This window comes from Apodemus sylvaticus, chromosome 11 (assembly GCF_947179515.1).
Source record: "Apodemus sylvaticus chromosome 11, mApoSyl1.1, whole genome shotgun sequence".
Lineage (NCBI taxonomy): Eukaryota > Metazoa > Chordata > Mammalia > Rodentia > Muridae > Apodemus > Apodemus sylvaticus.
In genome coordinates this window covers 105997673-106023656 of record NC_067482.1, presented here as the reverse complement: position 1 = coordinate 106023656, position 25984 = coordinate 105997673, and the positions used below count along the sequence as shown (strand labels likewise).

Sequence of the window (25984 nt, the reverse complement as noted above, 5' to 3'; positions counted from 1 at the left end):
TGAAGATATTTATTTGCCCTCTGAATTGTAAATCTTTGCTCTCTCCTATACCTATAATCCTTAGGTTTAGTATTCTCATTGTGTCCTGGATTTCCTGGATGTTTTGTGTTACAAGCTTTTGGTATTTCACATTTTCTTTGGCTGTTGTGTCAATGTTTTCTATGGTATCTTCGGCACCTGAGATTCTGTCTTCTATCTCTTGTTGTTATTGATGCTTGCATCTATGACTCCTGAATTCTTTCCAAGGTTTTCTTTATATATATATATATTTTAATATTCTATATTCTTTGTTTACATTCCAAATGATTTCCCCTTTCCCAGATCCCCCCTCCCCATATGTCCCATAAACCTTCTTCTCTCCACCCATTCTCCAATTACCTCTCTCCTTTTTCTCTGTCCTGATATCCCCTCCAACTCTAGATCAATCCTTTCCAGGATCAGGACCCTCTCCATACTTCTTCATGGGAGTCATTGTTGCAAATTGTTATGTGATTTGTGCCTTCAGCATTCAGACCTTCTGGGCTAATTAATATCCACTTATCAGAGATTGCCTTCCATGTGTATTCTTTTGTGATTGGGTTACATCACTTAGGATGACATTTTTTAGATCAAACCATTTGCCTAAAAATTTTGTGAATTCATTGTTTCTAATTGCTGAATAGTATTCCATTGTGTAAATATACCACATTTTCTGTATCCATTCCTCCTTTGAAAGACATCTGGGTTCTTTCCAGCTTCTGGCTGTTATAAATAAGGCTGCTATGAACATAATGGAGCATGTGTCTTTATTGCATGCCAGGGAATCCTTTGGGTATATGCCCAGGAAAGGTATAGCAGGGTCGTCCAGAAGTGTCATGTCCAGCTTTCTGAGGAACCGCCATACAGATTTCCAAAGTGGTTGTACCATCTTACAGCCCCACCAGCAGTAGAGGACTGTTCCTCTTTCTCCACATCCTCACCAACACCTGCTGTCTCCTGAGTTTTTGACCTTAGCCATTCTGACTGGTGTAAGGTGAAATCTCAGGGTTGTTTTGATTTGCATTTCCCTAATGACTAATGATGTTGAGCACTTCTTAAGGTGCCTCTCGGCCATCCAAATTTCTTCAGGTGAAATTTCTTTGTTTAGATCTGTACCCCATTTTTAATAGGGTTATTTGGTTCCGTGGGGTCTAACTTCTTGAGTTCTTTGTATATATTGGATATTAGCCCTCTATCAGATGTAGGGTTGGTGAATATCCTTTCGCAATTTGTTGGTTGCCGTTTTGTCCTTTTAACAGTGTCCTTTGCCTTACAGAAACTTTGTAATTTTATGAGATCCCATTTGTCAATTCTTGATCTTAGAGCATAAGCTATTGGTGTTCTGTTCAGGAACTTTCCCCCTGTGCCCATGTTCTCAAGGGTTTTCCCAGTTTCTTTTCTATTAGTTTCAGTGTGTCTGGTTTTACATGGAGGTCCTTGATCCACTTGGAGTGGAGTTTAGTACAAGGAGATAAGAATGGATCGAATTCTTCTGCATGCTGACCTCTAATTGAACCAGAACCATTTGTTGAAAAGGCTATCTTTTTTCCATTGGATGTTTTCAGCTCCTTTGTCGAAGATCAAGTAACCATAGGTGTGTGGATTCATTTCTGGGTCTTCAATTCTATTCCATTGGTCCACTTGTCTGTCACTGTGCCAATACCATGCAGTTCTTAACACTATTGTTCTGTAGAATTGCTTGAAGCCAGGGATACTGAGTCCCCCAGAATTTCTTTTGTTGTTGAGAATAGTTTTAGTTATCCTGAGTTTTTTGTTATTCCAAATGAATTTGAGAATTGCTTTTTCTAACTCTGTGAAGAACAGAGTTGGGATTTTGATGGGGATTGCGTTGAATCTGTAGATTGCTTTTGGCAAGATGGCCATTTTAACTATATTAATCCTGCCAATCCATGAACATGGCAGATTTTTTCCATTTTCTGAGGTCTTCTTTGATTTCCTTCTTCAGAGACCTGAAGTTCTTGTCATATAGATCTTTCACTTGTTTGGTTAGAGTCACACCAAGATACTTTATATTGTTTGTGGCTATTGTGAAGGGTGTCATTACCCTAACTTCTTTCTCAGCCTGTTTATCCTTTGGGTATAGGAAGGCAACTGATTTGCTTGAGTTGATTTTATAACCAGCCACATTGCTGAAGTTGTTTATCAGCTGTAAGAGTTCTCTGGTGGAGGTTTTCGAGTCACTTAAGTAGACTATCATGTCATCTGCAAATAGTGATAATTTGACTTCTTCCTTTCCAATTTGTATCTTCTTGACCTCCTTATGTTGTCTAATTGCTCTAGCTAGAACTTCAAGTACTGTATTGAAAAGATATGGAGAGAGTGGGCAGCCTTGTCTAGTCCCTGATTTTAGTGGGATTGCTTCAAGTTTCTCTCCATTTACTTTGATGTTGGCTACCGGTTTGCTGTATATTGCTTTTACTATGTTTAGGTATGGGCCTTGAATTCCTGTTCTTTCCAAGACTTTTAGCATGAAAGGATGCTGAGTTTTGTCAAATGCTTTTTCTGCATCATATGTTTTTTTTCTTTGAGTTTGTTTATGTAGTAGATTGCCTTGATGGATTTCCTTATATTGAACCATCCCTGCATCCCTGGGATGAAGCCTACCTGAAGATCATGGTGGATGACCATTTTGATGTGTTTTTTGATTCGGTTGGCAAGAATTTTATTAAGTATTTTTGCATCATTATTCATAAGGGAAATTGGCCTGAAGTTCTCTTTCTTTGTTGAATCTTTGTGTGGTTTTGGTATCAGCGTAATTGTGGCTTCATAGAATGATTTGGGTAGAGTTCCTTCTGTTTCTATTTTGTGGAATACTTTGAAGAGTATTGGTGTTAGGTCTTCTATGAAGGTCTGATAGAATTCTGCACTGAAGCCATCTGGCCCCATGCTTTTTTTCGGTTTGGAGACTTTCTATGACCGTTTTTATTTCTTCACGTGTTATGGGACTATTTAGATGATCTATTTGATCCTAATTTAGTTTTGATGTCTGATAGCTGTCTAGGAAACTGTTCCTTTCCTCCAGATTCTCCAGTTGTGTTGAGTATAGGCTTTGGTAGTAGGATCTAATGATTTTTTGAATTTCCTCAGTTTCTGTTGTTATATCTCCCTTTTCATTTCTAAGTTTGTTAATCTGGATGCTGTCTCTGTGCCCTTTGGTTAGTCTGGCTAAGGGTTTATCTATCTTGTTGATTTTCTCAAAGAACCAGCTCCTGGTTTTGTTAATTCTTTGTATGGTTCTCTTTGTTTCTACTTGATTGATGTCGGCCCTGAGTTTGATGATTTCCTGCCTTCTGCTCCTCTTGGGTAAAATAGCTTCTTTTTGTTCCAGGGCTTTCAGGTGTGTCCTTAAGCTGTTAGTGTATGCTCTCTCCATTTTCTTTTGGAGGCACTCAGGGCTATGAGTTTTCCTCTTAGCACTGCTTTCATTGTGTCCCATAGATTTGGGGATGATGTAGCTTCATTTTCATTAAATTCTTAAAAGTCTTTAATTTCTTTATTTCTTCCTTGACCAAGGTATCATTGAGTAGAATATTGTTCAGTTTCCATGTGTATGTGGGTTTTCTGTTGTTTTTATTGCTATTGAAGATCGCTTTTACTCCATAGTGATCTAATAAGAGGCATGGGATTATTTCGATCTTCTTATATTTGTTGAGGTCTGTCTTGTGACCAGTTATATGATCGATTTTGGAGAAGGTACCATGAAGTGCTGAGAAAAAGGTATATTCTTTTGCTTTAGGATAAAATCTTATATATATATCTGTTAAATCTAATTAGTCCAAAGTTTCAATTAGTTTCACTGTGTCCCCGTTCAGTTTCTGTTTTCCTTATTGGTCCATTGAGGAGAGTGCAGTGTTGAAGTCACCCACAATTATTTTGTTAGGTGCAATGTGTGCTTTGAGCTTTAGTAAAGTTTCTTTTATGAATGAGGGTACTCTTGCATTTGGAGCATAGATGTTCAAGATTGAGAGTTCTTCTTGGTGTATTTTTCCTTTGACCAGCAAGGAGTGTCCCTCAGAGTCTCTTTTGATAACTTTGGGTTGAAAGTCAATTTTTTCTGATATTAGAATGGCTACTCCAGCTTGGTTCCTGAGACCATTTGCTTATAAAATTGTCTTCCAGCCTTTTACTCTAAGGTAGTGTTTGTCTTTGACACTGAGGTGTGTTTCCTGTATGCAGCAAAGTGTAGGGTCCTGTTTATGTATCCATTCAGTTAGTCTATGTTTTTTATTGCGGCATTGAGCCCATTGATGTTAAGAGATATTAAGGAATAGTGATTATTACTTCCTGTCATTTTTGATGTTATTTTTTAAAATTTGATTAGTTATCTTCTTTTGGGTTTGATGAAAGAAAGTAACTATCTTGCTTTTTCCAGGGTGAAGTTTCCCTCCTTTTATTGGTGTTTTCCTCCTATTATCCTTTGTATGGCTGGGTTTGTGGAAAGATATTGGGTAAACTTGGTTTTGTCATGGAATATCTCAGTTTCTCCATCTATGGTGATTGAGAGTTTTGCTGGGTATAGTAGTTTTGGCTGGCATTTGTGTTCTCTTAGAGTCTGCATGAGATCTCCCCAGGATCTTCTAGCTTTCATAGTCTCAGGTGAGAAGTCTGGTGTGATTCTGATAGGTCTTCCTTTATATGTTACTTGGCCTTTTTCTCTTACCGCCTTTAATATTCTTTCTTTGTTTAGTACATTTGGTGTTTTGATTATTATGTGACAGGAGGTATTTCTGTTCTGGTCCAGTCTGTTTGGAGTTCTGTAGGCTTCTTGTATATTCATGGGCATCTCTCTCTTTAGGTTAGGGAAGTTTTCTTCCATAATTTTATTGAAGATATTTGCTGGCCCTTTAAGGTGTAAATCTTCTCTCTCTTCTATGCCTATAATCCTTAAGTTTGGTCTTCTCATTGTGTCCTGGATTTCCTGGATGTTTTGGGTTACAAGCTTTTTGCATTTTGCATTTTCTTTAACTGTTGAGTCCATGGTTTCTATAGTATCTTCAGAATCTTAGATTGTTCCTTCTATCTCTTGTAGTCTGTTGTTGATATTTGCATCTATGTCCCCTGATTTCTTCCCAAGGTTTTCTATCTCCAAAGTTGTCTCCCTTTGAGTTTTCTTCGTTGTTTCTACTTCTGATTTTAGATCCCGGATGGTTTTGCTTAGCTCCTTCACTTGCTTGTTTGTGTTTTCCTGTAATTCTTTAAGAGATTTTTGTGTTTTCTCTTTCATGACCTCAGCCTGTTGACCAAAGTTCTCCTGTATTTCTTTAAGTGATTTTTGCGGTTCCTCCTTATTGGCTTTTGTATTCTCCTAAAATTCTTTCAATGATTTTTGTGTTTCCCTTGCAAGGGCTTCTAACTTTTGATCCATTTTCTCCTGAATTTCTTTAAGTATGTCCTTCATGTGTTCCTGTACCAGCATCATGACCAGTGATTTTAAATCCAAATCTTGTTTTTCTGGTGTAACATGCTGTTAATGGAGAATTGGGTTCAGATGCTGCCATATTGCCTTGATTTCTGTTAGTGATGTTCCTGCGTTTGCCTTTTGCCATCTAGTTCTCACTGGTGTTAGTTGGTCTTGTTGTCAATGCTGGATTCACCAGTGCAAGCTGCCTCTTCCCAGTTGGCCTCCGGTGCACAGCTCACCTCCTGCACTGCCTGAAGACAGGGTGCTGTGGCCCAGGCTGTTCCAGAACCAGAGGCAGAGACCTGAAGTCTCCCACCAGAGGACTCAGGACTGGATCCTCTGCTCTGCAGGGCCAGACTTAAGAGAGCACACTGACTCCTCCCAGCTGGCCTCCCAGATGCACAGCTGGTCTCTTGCAGGGCCTGGAGATGTAGTGTTGTAGCCCATGCTGTTCTGAATCCCAAAGCAGAGATCTGAAGGCTCCCACCAGAGGCCTCAGGACTGGAACCTAAGCTCTGTGGGGTTGGACCCACTGGAGCATGCTGTGTCCTCCCAGCCTGCCTCCTGGTGCACAGCAGGCCTCTTGCACTTCCTGGAGAGTGAGTGTGGTGGTCCAGGCTGTTCAGATCCTGAAGCAGAGACCTGAAGGCTCCAGCCCGGGGCCTGGTGGACTCACCAGAGCACACTGACTCCTCCCAGCCAGCCTCCAGGTTGCCCCTCTGGCCTCTTGCAAGGCCTGGAGATGTGGTGTTGTAGCCCCAGGCTGTTGGGACTCCCGAAGCAGAGATCTGAAGGCTCCCACCAGAGGCCTCAGGACTGGAACCTAAGCTCTGTGGGGCCGGACCCACTGGAGCAAGCTGTGTCCTCCCAGCCTGTCTCTGGGTGCACAGCAGGCCTCTTGCCTTTCCAAGGTTTTCTATCTCCACAGTTGCCTCCCTTTATGATTTCTTTATTGTTTCTACTTCCATTTTTAGATCCTGGATGGTTTTGTTCAGTTCCTTCACTCGTTTGTTTGTGTTTTCCTATGATTCTTTAAGGGATTTTTGTGCTTCCTCTTTAAGGGCTTCTACCTGTTGACCCATGTTTTCCTGTATTTCTTTATGGGATTTTTGTGCTTCCTTTTTAAGTGCTTCTGCCTATTGTCTCATGTTCTCCTGTATTTCTTCAAGGGGGTTACTTATGTCCTTCCCGAAGTCCTCTATCAGCATTATGAGATGTAATTTTAAATGCAACACTGGCTTTTCAGGTGTGTTGTGGTATCCAGGCCTTGCTGTTGAGGGAGAACTTGGTTCAGATGGTGCCATGTTGCCTTGGTTTCTGTTGGTAATTTTCTTGCATTTGCCTTTTGCCATCTGGTTATCTCTGGTGTTAGTTGGTGTTGCTATCACTGTCCTTATCTGTCCTGCAAGCCTGTGCTCCTGGGAGACCTGTTGTCTGTATACAGGTATGTAGGTACTCCTGGGGAATATAGCTCTCTTGTGGTTGTATTTGGGTATGTAAGTCTGTGATCCAGGACCAGTTCTGGGTATGGACGGAAATCGGAAGACTCCTGCCCCAGGTGCTCCTAGGCTTTTGTGTCCTCAGGGTTTCCGGCTGTTTCCTCTGAACAGCAGGGGTGGTGCTACCTATGTTGTCCAGCCTCTCTGCATTCCTGGGTGTTTAGCTATCTCCCTGTGACACTTTTGATATGGTGTGCTGTGGCAGATGATGATCCTGAGCCTGAGACAGAAACCAGAAGGCTCCAGCCTTAGGGTTCCAGATGTAATCCTCTTGAGTGGAAGTGGAGGTCCTACCTCTGCTGACTGGCCTCTCCACACTCCTGAGTGTTCAGTTATCTCTCTGTGCTACCTGGATATGGCACTCTGTGGCAGAGCTTTAGTTACTTTTCTATTTCTGTAAATTAAAATCATGATCAAGGCAACTTATCACTGTGGTTGGCATGGCAGCAGGCAGGCAGGCATGGTGCTAGGACAGTAGCTGAGAGCTTACTTGTTAAGACATCTACCACTAAGCTGCAAGAATCTAACAAAAAATGCCTTATGCTTTTGAAAACTCAAAGCTAGTCCCCAGTGGTATATCTCTACCAACATACACATACATATACACACGCACTAACACACATATACAAATATATATATATATATATATATATATATATATATATATATATATATATATATATATACATATAGTCTCCAGGCAGTGCAGGAGGTGAGCTGTGCACCGGAGGCCAACTGGGAAGAGGCAGCTTGCACTGGTGAATCCAGCATTGACAACAAGACCAGTTTGATCTCCTGCCTTGGCTTCCTTCAAGATGGACTGTGATCAGGAAGTATTAGCGGAGTAAGCCCTTTCTTCCCTTAGCTGCTTTTGGTAATGGTCTTTACCATAGCAATAAAAAAAACAAAGTAGAACACAAGGTAATTTATTCTAAGTAATTCAATTTATTTTCTTCTAATATATATTTCTATTTCAGTATCTTCATAACAAGCTATCTTAAATTTAGTTGCCTAAAGAAATACTCATCTTATTTGCTCAGTGCTCTGCAATCTGGACCTGGGTTGTGTGGTAGCATTCATTTGGCAGAAACAGTCTTGAGGATCACATTCAACTGGCAATCTGAGATTGCTGGCCCTCTCCTGTAGTCTCTCAATGTAGTTTGTTCACCTAAGTGTCTGGACTTCCTGCTTGGCACCTCAAGTTTCCTAGAATGCAAAGAGCAAAAACTGAAAAGCTTCCTTGAGGTTTACACTGGGAGTTTGCATCATGTCCCTTCTGCAGCATCATATTGGTGACAGCTAATCACAAGGCCTATACAGTTTTATTGATAATATGTTCTGGCTTTTAATAGAAATAATACTTGCTTTTCCATTCTTTAGATCTTGACTTTTTGGGGAGGAATGGGTAAATGGATGGGTGGGTGGGTGGGAAGGTGGGTGGGTGGGTGGGTGGGTGGGTGGGTGGATGGATGGATGGATAGATGGATGGATAGAGATAGATAGATAGATAGATAGATAGACAGACAGACAGACAGACAGACAGACAGACAGACAGACAGACAGACAGACAGACAGATAGATAGATAGATAGATAGATAGATAGATAGATAGATAGATAGATAGATAGATAGATAGATAAATGATAGATATAAAACGCTTAGGCTTTCTTCTTGGAATTATTTCTAGTTTTATTTGAATGCTTTCTTGAAAAAAATGATCTGTTTTTATAGGAAAACCTTTTCAGATTTTCCTTGCATCCCAAGAATTTTTTAATTTGAATTTATAATTTATTTAAAATTCTATCAACTATGGAACTTTAATGCTTAATTCTTTGTTTTTAATATTTTAGTATTACTCAGTCATCTTGTATCCAGTGTTGCTTTTGAAACATTTGAAGCTAACATGTCTCTTCAACAGCTTTTGTAATTTGTTTTTATCTTGGGAAGTCTTAGATTTCTCTGAAGAGATGCTAGCTTTCGCTTTTATACTTCCTAGGACTGGGTGGAAAGTGAAGTAAGAGAGAAACAAGAAGCATTGGGTGAAATTTAAGGAGGCTTTTCCCATATATCATGCAGGTACCGCCTTAAATCTTGCCTGGTCTGTGCCTCCTCAACCTCTTTTCATGAATTCCTCACTGTCTTAAGCACTGTTCTATAGCTGTGAAGAAACACTACAACCAAGGCAGCTTATAAAGAAGGAAAGAATTTTGTTGGAAGCTTGGTCACAGTTTCAGAGAATTAGTACTTGATCATCATGACAGGGAAAGTGGTGGCAGGAAGGGTGGCGTGACCCTGGAGCTGGAGCTGAGAGCTCACACTCTGATTCATAGTAGGAGGCAGAAAGAGTGGGTCCACAGGGGGTTCGTGAAACATCCACATCCCACTCCAGTGACATGCCTTCAAGGAGGCCGTTGGTGTGATGCTGAGGATCAAACACAAGCTTCATGAATACTAAGTGAGCACTCCAGCAATTAAGCTGCATCTCCTGCCCACAAAGCAAGTTGTGATCATCAGCAGTTGCTGTTTCTCTACCAGGCCAGTCGACTGAGGAGTTTACCCCCACCATCCTTAAAGTGGAAAGGGATATCATAAGGAGAAGGCAACGTCTTAGTATTTTAATATAACAACACTAATAGTTGCTTGGGTGGGCCCCCAAGATGCCCAGGAGGGACAGTAGGTGGCATTTATATCAACAATTTGTTCTGAAAGAATTTAAACGTTTTCATTACATTTATCTGTCTACCTATCTACCTATTTTTGAATCTATCTATTTGGGGCATGCCACAGCATGTATATGGAAGTAAAAAGAAAATTACAGGAGTCCATCCCTTCACAGTGTATGTCCCAGGGATCAAATTAATGATATCATCCTCTGCACTTAGTGCCTTTTTCCTCTGTGCTCTCTCTCCAGCCCTCTGAAGGTATCTCCATGGTGTTGCTACTCTGTTGACCAGTGTTAGCAAGTGGTTGATGACCCTGGGTCACAGTGACCTTCCAGATTTAATGTGGGGAAACATCAAAAGATTTAAAAGCTGTCTCCTCAGAGGGCTAATATCTAATATATACAAAGAACTCAAGAAAGTAGAACCCAGAGATCCAAATAACCCCATTAAAAAGTGGGGTACGGAGCTAAACAAAGAATTTTCACATGAAGAACTTTGGAGAGCTGAGAAACACCTTAAGAAATGTTCAACATCATTAATCATTAGGGAAATGCAAATCAAAACAACCCTGAGATTTCACCTCACACCAGTCAGAATGGCTAAGATCAAAAACTCAGGAGACAGCAGGTGTTGGAGAGGATGTGGAGAAAGAGGAACACTCCTCCACTGCTGGTGGGATTGCAAGATGGTGCAACCACTTTGGAAATCAGTCTGGCAGTTCCTCAGAAAACTGGGCATGTCACTTCCTGAGGACCCTGTTATACCACTCCTGGGCATATATCCAGAGGATTCTTCAGCATGCAATAAGGACACATGCTCCACTATGTTCATAGCAGCCCTATTTGTAGTAGCCAGAAGCTGGAAAGAACCTAGATGTCCTTCAGCGGAGGAATGGATACAAAAAATGTGGTATATTTACACAATGGAGTACTATTCAGCCATTAGAAACAATGAATTCATGAAATTCTTAGACAAATGGATGGAGCTGGAGAACATCATACTAAGTGAGGTAACCCAGTCTCAAAAGATCAATCATGGTATGCACTCACTGATAAGTGGATATTAGCCTAGAAACTTTGAATACCCAGGACATAATCCACAAATTAAATGATGTCCAAAAAGAATGGAGGAGTGGGCCCTGGTTCTGGAAAGACTCAGTGCAAGAGTATAGGGGAATTCCAGAACAGGGAAGTGGGAAGGGGTAGATGGAAGAATAGGGGGAGAGAAGAGGGCTTATGGGACTTGCGGGGAGTGGGGACCCAGAAAAGGGGAAATCATTTGCAAGGGGAAATCATTTGCAATGTAAAAAAAAAAAAAAAAAAAAAAAAAAAAAAAAAAAAAAAAAAAAGCTGTCTCCTACCCAGGCATGGAGGTATATGGTATGGTACTCAGGAGGCAGAGCTCAAATCCAGCCTGGTCTACATAGTGAGTTCCAGGACAGCCAGACCTACATAGTAAAACAAAAAAGCTGTCTTCCAACCTGTTCCTTTGTAGCTGATATGATTTTTTTCCTTCACCGTAGGTTGTCATCAATCCTTTAATCAGATTACTAAACTTTTCATACCAGTTTCTCATAGTAAAGGAATCAGATTCATACTCTTCTCTCATCTATGGTTTTTCCACCAAACTTTGATCCCAACATCTTATAAAAATAAAAACATTGCTCATTGTCCCCATAATTCTGAAAGCAAAATTCTGATTTTAGTTTTTTAATTGTCAATGCAGAGCAATCTAGAATCACCTGAAAAATTAAGTCTCAGTGAAGGACTGTCTAAATCAAGTTAAACCATGGAATGGTATGATATGAGATCATCTTGGTTATGCTAGTCAGTATGGGGAGACTCAACCCATAGTGGCAGCACCATTCCCTGGGCTTATGATCGTAGACTACGAGTCAAGAAAGTGAGCTAAATGCTAGAACCTGCTATGGACTAAGTTCTCTCTACTCTGCCTGTGGATGATATTTGATTAGCAGTTTTAAGTTGCAGCCACTTTGACCTCTCTGAAACAATGGGTTGTGACCCAGTATTGCAAACTGTAAGCCCTAAAGTTCTTCAAGGTACTTTTAACAAAGTAACAGAAATAAAACTAGGACACAAATTATGTACATTTTAGAAAGAAATTTTACCCTCAAAAAATTAAATGACCTCCACCAAAGTCACACATGTCCAGGACATGTGGTAGAGCCTGAATTTGACAATGTGTCTGTCTTCCTCCACAGCTCATGCTTTCACTTCTCTGCTGACTCACCTGGTTAATTCTAAAATGTAGAGGTGCTTCATTTTATCTAAGAGGTTATTAATATTCTCATAGTGAAAATATGATCTTCATAAAAAGGTAGCTTTTTCTTAATTTATAAGAAAAATATAAATGATGGGATTTTTCTCAGTCCTGCAGTTATATGCTGTTGGCACTTGCTCTTCTTGGTGTGCTCACAAGTCCTACAAGAAAGGCAACTACTAAGGATAAATGAGTGCTGATCTCAGTTAGAAATCAAAAAAATTTTATCACTTTACATTCTAGTCTGCTAAGTGGTGAATTATATCATCTATTATTATAAGTACTTGAATATCCATCCCTGCTAGAAAAAATTATATCAACGTACAAAATTGAATTCATGAATGCCTAATAAGTATATATTTATAATACATTTTCCATTCTTATTTATTCCTCTAACTTAGATCATGTTTATTTATTTACTTGTTTTAGACAGGGTCGTTTTATGTCATCTTTGCTAGCTTGGAACTGTTCATGAAGACTAGGCTAGCCTTATATTGATGAGCTACATCTGGTTTAATGCTCTTGGAAATGGGTGGAACCTCTGTTTCTTAGCCTAAAGTGTAAAGAATCTGTGCTCGTCAATGCCAGCCAATCTGGGTGTTCCAGTGATTTCAGTAAAGACTTCTTTGGCCACCCAAATCACTCAGCCATGACCAGACATTCAGAAGACATTTTTTAATACCCTTTCTAGTTGTCAAAGATAATGACAACTGTTTCAGATAATGAAACTTCTGTTTTCATTAAGGCATATTGCTATCTGTTTAATAACCATATCTATTAGAAAGTAAAGGAATGGTTTAGTAGTTAAGATCCCTGCCTAGGTTTTATTTGCAGCACCACATAGTGGCTCACAACCTTCTGTAACTCTAGTCCTAGGGGATCTGATGCCCTCAACAAGCCTTTGAAAGCATCAGGCACATGGGTTCATATACATACATGTAGGTAAAATACTCAGACATATAAAAATTTTTAAAATATTTTTAAATCACCAAATTAACCTAATTTGACTTGTTTTGATTTAGATCTTTTCATCCAGAACAAATGCTAAATCCAAATTTGTATTTATGGTGAGATAACTTCAGGAATTGCTCTTGATCTTCTTTGCCTTTGAGAAAGGGTCTCACCTTTCACATCTGGACTTCACTATGTAGAACAGGCTGGCCTCAAACTCACAGCGGTGTTTGCCTCTGCCTTCTGAACTGTGGGATGGAAGGAGTCTACTACTATGCCTGACATTTTATTGGTTTCATAAAGCATAAATATTACAATATTTATATTTCCATACTCAAATCTAATAATTGTAGTGATTTCACTGAACTATCTCTTGTTTTTCTTAGTTCCACTTACCTGTCTGGATGTATCAGGAGAACATGAGAACAATTTTGTAGAATATATCTCTTTTATACATCAATATGATTCCAGGAGAACTCCCAATGAGCCCATCCGGGGAAAGGTGAGACATTGTTCCAAACTAATTATTCAGTGCTGTGGGACTGAGTAGATTTCTGGGAGAACTTCTAAGCCTTTTAAGTCATGCTCATTTTTCTAAAAGTTTATTTAAACAAATATAGACATTAGTAGATTAAACTCAGCTACATCATAAAAATCAAGGAATGGCATTATGACTTTGAACCACAGGGGTTTTGATTTATTTCCTAAAAGCACTACCTAAAGTAATATTGATAAACTTTTAGATGTTCTTAATGTGTATTTGCCAGGAAGGCATATGTAAGGTTTATAAGCTGAACAGAATTGAGTCAGAATTGCTGGAGTGCTTTCTCCTATCCAGACGCTTGTTCTTACAACTCATTGTGAGGAATCCTTTTGGACATTGGACACAAGTCTATGAATTGTAGATTTATTTGTAGTCATAGCAACCTACAAAGCAAAAATATAAAAATAAAACTTGATAAAAACTTTTGTGTGCACTCCAGCAATAGAAAAGCACAGATGCTTCTTTGGCTGTTTTACTTCCCTGCCTTCAATTATGCTCTCCCTGTTTACAGCCTCACCAGACATTCTGGTGATGTCTTTAGTTTGGGGCTGAAGTGGCAATCACTGACGAGACATGGAAATAAGGTCCATCAGTAGAACTTGAACAAACCCATACACGCAGCTACAGTTCCTGCTTCCCCAGTTAATGTCATCTTTGTTTTCCTTTCCAGAGACATGGAACCTTTGTGCAGAGAAAGATAAAGCCAGGGACTATGCCAATAGTTCCTAAGGGACCGGAGGTATTATTGAACACTCTAGGGTCAGGTTCATCAGAACAGCCCAAAAAAACAGACAAAGGAAATTCATCAGAAGACAAAATAACCTCACCAGGCCTGTGCCAACAGAATTCCCAAGAGTTGCTGGATACTTAGAACAGCTTATCAGAACCAGAAGGCAGCCCAGCCCAGCAGACCCAGAAGCCTGGGTCTAGGAGATGACTGGAAGGGTGTTGTTCTCAACTGTAGGGCAAGCTCTTCTCACCAGGCATGGACCTTTAAACCGCTAATAAAAAAGTCAGGGTAAGTGAGGATAAGCTTTGGTGTTCAAGACTGTAATCCTGGGAATGTAGGCAGATTTCCTCAATGTCTTGTAGACGCTTGGCACTGGACTCATCCATCATCGGAGTTGTTGTTGTCAGTAGCCTTAGAACACAGAATTTACATAAACAGGGGAAAGTGGAAAAGGTTTAAATAATGCATCAAAATTTTAAGTGTCCCAATAAGTGATAGATTATAAAACACTGCCTTTATTTATAAACAAAACAACTTCCAGAAAAACAAGCTCTTAAAAAAGAAGCCCAGTTTACAAGATCCTTAATTGCAGTCCTGGAATCAAACCCACTGGTAGGAATGTTGACTTACACTTCATAAAAGTTATGTGGTAAGTTATTTAACCTCTATAGATTTCATAAAATTATTCAGCATGAGATTGAGCACATTGATCAAAACATGGTTGTGGTAATCCATCATTACTACTTGTACACTTAAATTTTATTATAAAGATAATTTCTATAAATTTTAAGTCCTTTCTTATTCTAAAACTTAGACTCCTCTATACACAGTTGAGCATGAAAATGAAAAGCATTGCCAGTACAGCTGCACACACATGCACATACACATACACACACACACACATGCACACACATACATATACACACATGCACATACACATACATACACACATACATACACATATACATACACACACATGCACACACATACATACACACATATATACATATATACATACACACACATGCACACACACATACATACACACACACATGCACATGACATTAAGCACTTACGAGTATTTAGGAGATGAAATATCTGCTATTGTTTTAGCCACATCATTCATCACACTAGCTCGATTTACTTCTTAGATAATTTGGTGAAAATTGCTCCTGTGGCTCTTCTGATATGTCATGTTTCATGTGCCATGATAAACACTTGCTGTTTAGTATACACATAGACTCAGGTGGGAGCATTTGTGTACTAGCTGAAGCAAATGGAATTTTCCTCTGGTGCATACTATAGTTATATCTTTGTTCCTCTAAAACCCATCTAAGGGATTTTAATAAACTACAGAGAGTAAGTACCATGTTTGCATGATGTGATTTCTGACTTTTGGGTCACAGTGGATTAGTGCTGATGGTGAACTGTGTTGCTGCCAAAATTCAGTAGAAAGTAAACAACCAAATATAAACAATTATAAAAGAAATAGCCATGTTCCAAAATAGGAAATTTGCTTGTTTCTACATCAGTGTATAATTTGATGATACTGTCAAAACACACACATTACCTCATCATTTTAACAGCATTGTAAGAGTCAGGGTACAGCTGACTACATAGACTACATATACAGTGCCCATTAGTCAGATCATCCTCAGATGTATATCTGTGTATGTCAACCCCTTCCAAAGCTAGCTATAGTACTGAAACATAGATGGTCTATCAATCTCATAATCAAAGAAGCACTTGCAACTGAGAATGTGTTGCATCTCATTCAACAAACACTGTATTGAATCAGGCCAATAAAAACTCCAATAAAAGGGAAAAAAAAGAAGGTGTAATCAGGTTTGAAAAGAGACCTAAAGACTTGATTTTGAATCTACATTTGAGCAAGTATGTAACCTTATGATCTCCAAAGCAGAGAGGTAGAATTGAAATCTTAAAGCCAGACTCAAGTGACTTGCTGCCAATGCAAGGCAGACTCCATTCTATTCACAATGAAGAACACAGCAAGAAAGTTTGCTTCTGTCTAAACTACAGATAGTCATTACTCATGTGCCACATTGCAGTCTGTAATAAGAGTGTAATTGGAGGGTTTCTCATAGTTCACAAAGCTAACATTGTGAACATCAGTCCACTACTGATGCTACTGAGATGTTCAAAAAAGCCAATGCAACCCTAATCCCAATATATCTCCATGGTTCATAGGGGAAGAAAAGATTAATTCACAAACAAAATCATACATCTGAGCCAGGAATGGTGTCTCAAGTCTGTGATCCTAGCAGTCAGGAAAATGAGACAGGAGGATTACAAGTTTGAGACAAGGTATATAAGGAGACCTGGCTCAAGAACAACTCTCAAAATTACAAATCATACCAAGGAAGAAAAGCAAAATTCTGCTACAAAAATGATGAAAGCTTCAAAACTGAAGAGAGTGGAGTTAAAACACCTTAAAGATGTGTGTGTGTGTGTGTGCATGTATGCATGTGTGTGTATATATGCATGTGTGTACATGTATGTGTGCATGTGAATGTGTGTATGTGCATGTGTGTTTGCAGTATGTATTTGTGTGTGCATGTGTACATGTATGCATGTTTATGGATATATATGTGTGCATGTGTATATGTGTATATATGCAATTGTGTGTATGTGCATTTGTATGTGTATGTATACATGTGTGTACATGTGTGTACATATGTGCATGTATGTGTTTGCAAGTGTGTGAGTGCATCTGAATGCTTGTGTATGCATTTTTGTGTACATTTGTGTGCATATGTGATATGTGTATATATGTGTATTCGCATGTGTGCATGCACACATGTATATGTGCATACATTAGGAAATTTCGCTATACTTTTTGTTATTTCTCTTCTCTTATGAAACAACTACTAAGTGACAGTTGCAACATTTGGAACTGTCATTTATGCCCCTTAACTTTCTTCCCATTCTCTTTCTCATGGTACTTACTACTAAGTAATGTATGAATTCCTTTATAGTAACTTTCTTCTACCGTGATTTTCAGCCATATTCATTGTTATATCAGATTGTTAATTTAAACATAAAGTAACAAGCACTAAACCAAGTGTATATTTCTGTTCACACATATGACTTACTACATGTGACTATATTACAGATATAATGGCACCAAGACTTTTGTAATTGGGCTTTATGTCTTATATTTGCTTCCTTTAAATATAGTGATTTTTCTTTGTTGAATAAGATGTCTCACATTCTTCATCGCATGTTCTTTAATTATGTGACCTCTAGACCATCAATAATATATGTTTCTTAGTCTACAACTGGCTAGCTTAAAATACATACAAACAGAACCTGAAGATGATTTAATTAATGAATGCTCTGACTACAGGGGGAAACAGTAGCTTCACAGGCATTGCTCTGCCTCTCCAATCCTACTGGATGACTTAGTTCCTGTCCTAACTTCCTATTACTGATCTCAAGTCTGAGAATGGGGAAGGATGACAGATTTGCTCTTCTGTGTGCAATTCCCTAACTCTTCAAACTGAGACATGCCCCAAAATAACACATACTTATCACATCCATCAATCCTAGGCTGACATTCCATCATATCTTAATCTGTGGGTCACGCCCCCTTTGGGTGTTGAACAACCCTTTCACAGGGGTCACCTAAGACCATGGAAAAACATAGATATTTACATTATTATTAGTAATAGTAGCAAGTTACAGTTATGAAGTAGCGATGAAAATAAGCTTTTGGTTGGGGTCACCACAGCATGAGGAACTATATGAAGTGTTGCAGCATTAGGAAGGATGAGAACCACGGCATCAGGTCTGCCACCACCCATTTATACCCATATGGTTTTTGTTTCCTGTAGCTTTATGCCTCACAACATTTGTTCTTCAGTGAGATTTCTCAAAATTGGTTAAAAATATATTTCTATTACTATACTATTCTTTGTGTTTTGAATTCTCTTAAAATATATTTTAATTTTTACATTTATCTATAGGTAGTTTTATGAACTCTGAGGGACAATAAGCATCAGATGTACATAATCAGCCTGCCATCTTGAATCAATCTCTAAATCTCTTTTAAGTAAAGTATTTACAAACAGCACATTATCCATTAGTAAATAACATATTCTCTGCAATAGACCCCGTGGTTGGCTAATAAACATCACAGAGGCTTTTAAAAGTGGTCTTTTTGGCACAGAAAATATGTTTACTGAAAGGTGAAATTTTGGGGCAAATAGCAAATAGTGATCTATTACTATTATAGGATAGATTGGTTCTTGATCTTTTCAAATATGAGGACCTCTTTTTACATTAAAAAGAAAAATTTATGCTTGCTCACAAAAGTAGTCATTGGACTTTCAGTATCCATTGTTTGGGAGAGGAATGATCACAAAAACAATGATGATTCTAGGTTCAATTATATATTCGAACTATAAAGGATATATTCATCCAAAATGAACCCTGAAGTCTATTAAAGTCATAATTGCTTATTGCAAATGGTATGTTGACATTTCACAAGAGGGTTTGATTTTTTTTTATTTAATATCCTTACAAGGTACTTTCACGGACCGAAAACCTTTATCATAATAGAAATGTTTTTAATTACCCAAACCCAAAATCAAACCCATGATGTTTATTATAACTTAACATTTTAAAATGATGTATGATTTTTTTAACTCTAAGGTTGCTATTATCACTAACATAAAATTGTATGTTAAGACATTTTTAGACAACACCCAGAGGAAGCTCCACTGCCAGGAGCTCTAACACTCCCAGGATCATAGGATCAGAGGTGAGGAGGACTCAACATCTATCCCAACACCAAGAGTAACTAGGACCAGAGGGACCCAGGCGTGCAGAAACTGCTGACCAGTTGCACGGGTTCCTTCTTGTCTGTCTGAGCTGGTGCCCTGATCAGACCTTGGGCACAAACTCCACAGCCAGTCTCACAACATCCAGAGGAAGCTACACTCCCAGATGCTTTTACAAACCCAGAATCACAGAATCACAGGATCACATGATCAGAGGAACTTGGTCAAACAAGGATCTCAGGGTCCCAGAGGCAACTTGACTCCCAGGAGCTCAGACACACCCAGGATCTCAGGATCACAGGATCACAGAATTAACAGGATCACAGAGACAGCTTGACTCTGAGGAGTTCTGACACAACTAGGATTACAAGAAGGACAGGTTTCAGTCAGATATAGCAAGAGCAGTTAGTACTAGAAATAACCAAATGATGGGAGACAAGCATGTCTCACAAAGGGAGACAACCCTAGAGCTAGAAAACCTAGGAAAGAGATCAAGAGTCATAGAGACACAAGTATCACCAAAAGAATACAAGAGAGAAAAGAGAATCTCAGGGGTAGAAGATGCCATAGAAAATATTGACAACAACAGTCAACAAAAAAGCAAAAAGCAAAAAGCTCCTAACCCAAAACATCCAGGAAATCCAAGACACAATGAGAAGGCCAAACCTAAGGATAATAGGTATAGAAGAGAGTGAAGATTGCTGACTTAAAGGGCCAGTAAATATCTTCAACAAAATTATAGAAGAAAACTTTCCTAACCTAAAGAAATGCCCGTGAACATACAAGAAGCCTACAAAACTCCAGAAAAGAAATTCCTCCTATCACATAATAATCAAAACACCAAATGCACTAAACAAAGAAAGAATATTAAAAGCAGTAAGGGAAAAGGGTCAAATAACTTATGAAGGCAGGCCTATCAGAATTACACCAGACTTCTCACCAGAGACTATGAAAGCTAGAAGATCCTGGACAGATGTCATGCAGACCCTTGAAGAACACAAATGCCAGCCCAGGCTACTATACCCAGCAAAATTCTCAATTACCACAGATTGAGAAAACAAGATATTCCATGACAAAACCAAGTTTACACACTATCTTTCTACAAATCCAGCCCTACAAAGGATAATAGATGGAAAACACTAACACAGGGAGGGAAACTATACCCTAGAAAAAGCAAGAAAGTAATCTTTTAGCAAACCCACACAAACATAATTCCACCTCTAACAACAAAATAACAGGAAGTAACAATCACTTTTCCTTACTAGCTCTTAATATGAAAATTAAGATTACCAATATATTCTAATCAATTGAAATTAAAAAATATGAGGAATTAAAAGTTTGTTGACTGTCACCTAGTGGTCTCTCTAATTTGGTAATGAGCAATAGATCCAATAATGTACAATCCATATACACTTTCTTGTTTGTACGTGACAGTATCTTGCTGTGTACCACACCACATAATGGTCTTGAAATCATGCATCTTCTATCTCAGCCTCTCTATTAGTAGGATTGTTTATTTGATATTTTTACACTATACTATGGTTTTCAGAACAGCTTACATAATTTGAAACTATTTATATAGCCAAAAGAAACATAGACAATTTGGGAGGTGGCTTGAAAGAGAAAAACAGAGTAAGACTGAATGTTTTGTGTGTTATTTATAATTATTGTATCAATTTTGAAGAAGATGATCTTATAAGTTACTCTTTATGAGATGAATGCTTTCAAAATCATCACAATGAACAAGAATCTTACCCTCAGCTAATATCTGTGCCACCCTCTAAGCAGAACCACTGTTCATTGAAACAGTTGAATGATTTCATGGATAAACCATCTTAATACACCATTTCTTTATTGAATGCAGCCTGTTCCCTGTGGACTGAGAATGATGACAATCACTCAAATCAAATAGCTTTGACCATAGCAGGAAATCTGTATCCAAATAATTATTCCTACAATTCAGTCCTTGGTGCAGCAGAACTGTCAACTCTTAGCTACTATGGAGGTAAAATCCTTTGGTGATGTAAGGGACATTGAAGTACAGCATTATTACAGTGAACTCCAATGTCTAAAAATTGTTCTTATTTTGGGTTTGTACCACAGTAAGAGCCAAGATTTTAAGCCCTACTAAAAACAAAACAAACAAAAAGACTTTTATCTTTTTAGGTTCATTTAATAACATGTCCACCACTTTTATGATTTTATATATATATACAATCAGAAAGGTCAATGAAACTAGACAATTCCAGAATGCTATAGCACTGTAAATGTGGTGTGTAAACTATTTATATCTTCAGTATGAAGATAAAGCAATTAGAATTTTAAAAAGTCACATCAATGTGTAAAGAGAAGGATAATAGAGAAAGATGTAAAGTGAGATATCAAAAATTTTAATAGTCTGGATGTGATCCCAGCAGTTGAACAACAAAAGCAAGAAGAATGAAGCTATCTGGGTATGGTGAGTTCTCCTCCAGGCTGGACACCTAGAAAGACCTTATTTTAAAAACAGAGCAGAATAATGCAAACAGAAAACTCCAAATGGTGGGAAAAACAGAGTGCAAGGGCAGAATAAACTTAAGACTATGATTTTTTATTAAAACATTTTTATTAATTCAGTAATTAATTTAATAGCATTTAATCATGTAATACAGTAATCTTATCAAGCTGTAGGCAAAGGATAACAGCTTAATTTCACAGCTAATAAGAAGCTTGGGAAACACAAGAGATCTCTCCATCTGTATTGTTAGCTAGCAACAGATCTAGGACCATAACTAGTTTCTTGACAAGGCATGCATTAATCCCAGAGGTCAACCTATAAGGCACAGCTGCTGTATTACAAGTAAACACCCGAGAGCAGTACATAAAGTACAAACGTGGGCATTGCAGCACTTCTGAGAGACTGTTTTACTACTGAAGAATTCAGAATCCTGTTAGACTTCTTATCACTGTGGTGTGCTAAACTAAAATGGGAATATTTTTTATCAATATCCTATTGTTATGAAGAGACACCATGACTGAGGTGACTCATAAAAGAAAGTGTTTAATTGGAGGCTTGCTAACAGTTTGGGAGGGTTAGTTTGTTATCGTGGTCGAAAGCAGACAGGCATGGCGGCACTGGAGCAAGTAGCTGAGAGCTTTATGCCCTGATTTGCAGGCAGCAGGCAGAAAGAGAAACACCTGGCCTGGCCTAGCATGAGCTTTTGAAGTCACACCAGTGTTTTTTTAAATCCACACCAGTGACACACTTCCTTCAATGATGACACACCTCCTAATCCTTTCAGACAATTCAATGGGGTGAGGAGGTACTAAGCAAACAAATATATATGACCCTCTGGGGATTATTCAAACTACCACATGAACTCATCATTTCTAACACACATAGGTGCTGGGAAAAAATACAACAAATGCATTTTAAATATGCAAACAAGCACTAGAATATAATATACAAATAATATTGAGAGCACAGAATCTCAAATATAAAAAGCAATCCTCCAAAATTCTTACCTTTAAAGAAAGAATCACAGTTTTTGAAGACTTTTTATCCACAAAAATATATGCAAAGGTAATGGAATAATGTTAACAATGATAAAGACAATGGCCAACACCAAAGTTCATGCATGAATGAGGGCAAAGTGTTAATATCTGGAGTCACACCAAGCACATCTCTGAAACAATGGAACAAAGAACTTCTAAACTACTGTGCCTGTTTTATCTTTCTCAACGACCCTGTGAAATAGATACTACCCATATCATAGCCTTAGGGAGGATGGAACTAATGCATCAAGAAGTGACTTGGCCAAGGTCACACAGCTAACGTGGCCATTTGGGATGCAGACCCAAGTAGAATGCTCGACAGTCGTGGTTATTCACTATGCTACACTACCTCCATGACCAAATGCAGAACTATCTACAAGTCTCCACTGGGGCAAATATCCGTGAAAGGATGACATTTAAAAGACTGAGATTAGGGCCAGGCGTGGTTGTACACACCTTTCAATCCCAGCACTTGGGAGGCAGATACAATTGTGAGCTTGAGACCAACCTGGTCTAAAAATTAAGTTCCAGGAGAGCCAATAGACAAACCTGGTCTCAAAAACTGAAGGGGGCGGAAAAAAATTTGAAATAAGTCTAGACAAAAATAGGATACAAGAGAAAAATAAGTTAATCAGGATATCATATTAACTTTTATGTTTTATATAAAAAGATTCTTTTTATGAAACAATTCTCATAATTCTAAGTTTCCTCCCACTTGCAGTGTGTTTTTTGACCAGAGTTAACAGTTCTGTTAGGTCCATCAAAATTTTTGGTAATCTTGTCTCTGAAAATCTGGAAATTATTAGACCTATTATATAATAAAGGTCTCTAAAAGTAGATTTGCAAGAAAAATTAATAAATCATTATACAAAATACGCATTTATTGATAATAGGACATTTTGTTGAGATTTATATTCATGTTCTAAGAGGGGAGCTTCATATAGCTGTTGGGGAGCTGCGTTTGCGCCCTGCAAAGGAATGCCATAAGTCAGAATATAGGAAAGGAGAATGAACACCATCACAGCACAGAGATCCACTGCCAACTTATTTAAGACTTATGGATAAAATGCTTTTATATTGATAAAATATAAAAGAATTATAATATTTCATGCAGGTAAACAGCCCAGTACTGCTCTGAGTCCATAAAAAAGATGAACTTTGTCTGAGAAAAAAAGTGTACTATAATTTACTTGCAATAATTTCTTTTTTTAAAAAACCTTTTATTCTTTGTGAATTTTGCATCATGTACCCCAATCCCACTCATCTCCCCATCTTTCTATATTCACCCTCCACCACTGCAAACTCCTCACCAGAAGAAACATAATCTTGCCACAGAAGCTGCAGGGTGTCGCAGTATGTCACACAGTACACTCTTTTGCCCAGCAAGTGTCCGTTGCAATGAGTTCCTGGTCTAGACCGGGGAATCCGGCCGCTGCTACACTTTCAATACTGGATCCTCACTGGGACTCCTCTCAGACATCCTGCTGTTGCCCCGTTTCATGGAGATCCTGCAGGACGGACGGCCCGCTCATGCACTCCAGCAGTTCATGGATGAGGTAGACGTTGGTGTGGGCCAACTCAGAGCACTGGATCTCGACTGGTATCCCCACCAGCGCCCCGCGCTTTGCCCAGGTGAGAGGCAGGGGCAGCTCTACTAAAATTCTCTTCCAACTCCATAGATGGAAAACCCTAACACAAACATCCCCTTGATGTCCATAGATGTGGGACCATGAAAGGCAGTCTGCTGCCTGGTTGACTGAGGCTTACTCCAAAGACCCAGAGCCAGTGAGCCTCGCTCCAGATATCAGGCTCCTACTCCTGACTCCTCAACTCCACAGTCCTGTGGCTATCAGTCACTTGGCTGGACTCCACCCCCACAGTCACCTGGCTACAACCAGGTTTTCCCTGCCCCACAGTCCCCTGGCAACAGCCAGGTAACCCAGTCCACACTATAAAGGGGATGCCAGGCCCCTCCTAGCTCCCTTGTTTTTTCTCTTGCCCTTAACACACTTGTCCCCCATTCCCCTCTCTCCCCATTTTTCTCCCCTCTTTCCACGTGGTCATGGCCAGCTCACCCCCCATCTTTTCTTTCTCCCTTTACTTTTCTGTCTCCTTTCTTTTCCTATTTCTCTATAATAAAGCTTTGAAACTGTGAGCTGCCTCTTATCAAAACCCGCCGTGTAGGAGCAGTGAAACAGGCCTCAGCATCTCCAGCGTCAAAAAGGACCTTCCCGCTAGTCAGGCAGCTTCTATCAGCAGGGACTAGGGAGCCTCTATCCCGACATGGGTACGCGGCCCCACCCGCTCTCCCTACACATAGATAACCCTGGATTCTCACAGATGACGTCTACATTATGCCTTTTATAAAATGGCAGTGTTTAAATGCACCTATGCACACCATCCACGTGTTTAGGCCGTCTTTTAGCTACTAATCACACCTAACACCTAGCTGTCTCTTTGTGCTCAGAACAGGCACAATTCTTATTTTTGACTCATTCAACTGATTCTATCAGTTGCAAAGCCCACCAAGTAGAGAGGACAACTGTACTTTAAGTAAATTTATACATCATCTCTGCACTACAGACACTCCAAAAGTGGACCCCAGAGATCCTGACTTCATTTTACAATTCCAAACAAAGCAAATCTGTAGCAGAACACAGTGTTCTTGGGTAGAATATTAATTGTAGTAATACAGCGACTTGAATTTTTAACACTTATTTCTAGGTTAAATCAACTTAATTTGAGGTACATTGTTTGCTTTTGCTTCTTAATAGCAAGAAATAACAGCAGTTTGTGTTTGTTTTTTGTTCAGTTTTGTTTTCTTTTGGGTTTTGGTAAACCAGTGATTTTATTACAAGGTCGCTTATAAGAATATGTGTGAGAAGTTTCTCATAGGAGCAGAAATGAAGCAGTGAGACTTGTGTTACCATAGCCGGCGACAGCATGGCGACAGCTCCTGAAAGCCAGTCATGCAATCCACCGAACAACCTGCAGGCCACGCCGGAGCTGGGACAGGTAACCTGAGTCTAAACCAGGCAACTCATCTTACCTAAGGATGCCTCTTAGCAGGCCTTACTGTTTTATAAATACACACACACACACACACACACACACACACACACACACACACACACCCCACACACACACACACACACACACACACACACACACACACACGCACGCAGGGAAGGAAGTTGCTAGTAATTATTTGTTTATTCCACTTCAGATTTTATTCCCCTCCCAGTTCACCCTCCGACTGTTCTACATCCGTTTCTCCTCCCCACCCCCTACTCCATGAGGATGTCCCAACCCACCACCCCCACCCCACCAGACCTCTAAGCTCCCTGGGGCCTCCAGTCTCTTGAGGGTTAGGTGCATCTTCTCTGAGTGAACCCAGACCTGGCAGTTCTCTGCTGTATATGTGGGCCTCATATCATCTGGTGTATGCTGCCTGGTTGGCGGTCCAGTGTCTGACAGATCTCTGGCGTCCAGGTTAATTGAGATTGCAGGTCCTCCTACACGGCTGCCCTCTTCCTCAGCTT

At 39.3% G+C, this 25984-nt stretch overlaps 1 protein-coding gene across 1 annotated transcript in view; it reads left to right on the top strand.

Annotated features, from left to right (window-relative positions):
• The window catches only part of C11H2orf73 (chromosome 11 C2orf73 homolog), a 63843-nt gene extending 49545 nt beyond the window's left edge, over positions 1-14298 (top strand). The window contains exons 5-6 of the mRNA XM_052199723.1: positions 13219-13334; positions 14047-14298. Of these exons, the coding sequence (XP_052055683.1) occupies positions 13219-13334; positions 14047-14247 (317 nt within the window). The 3' untranslated portion in view covers positions 14248-14298. The remainder of the gene's footprint in view (positions 1-13218; positions 13335-14046) is intronic.
• The last annotated feature ends 11686 nt before the right edge of the window (positions 14299-25984 follow it).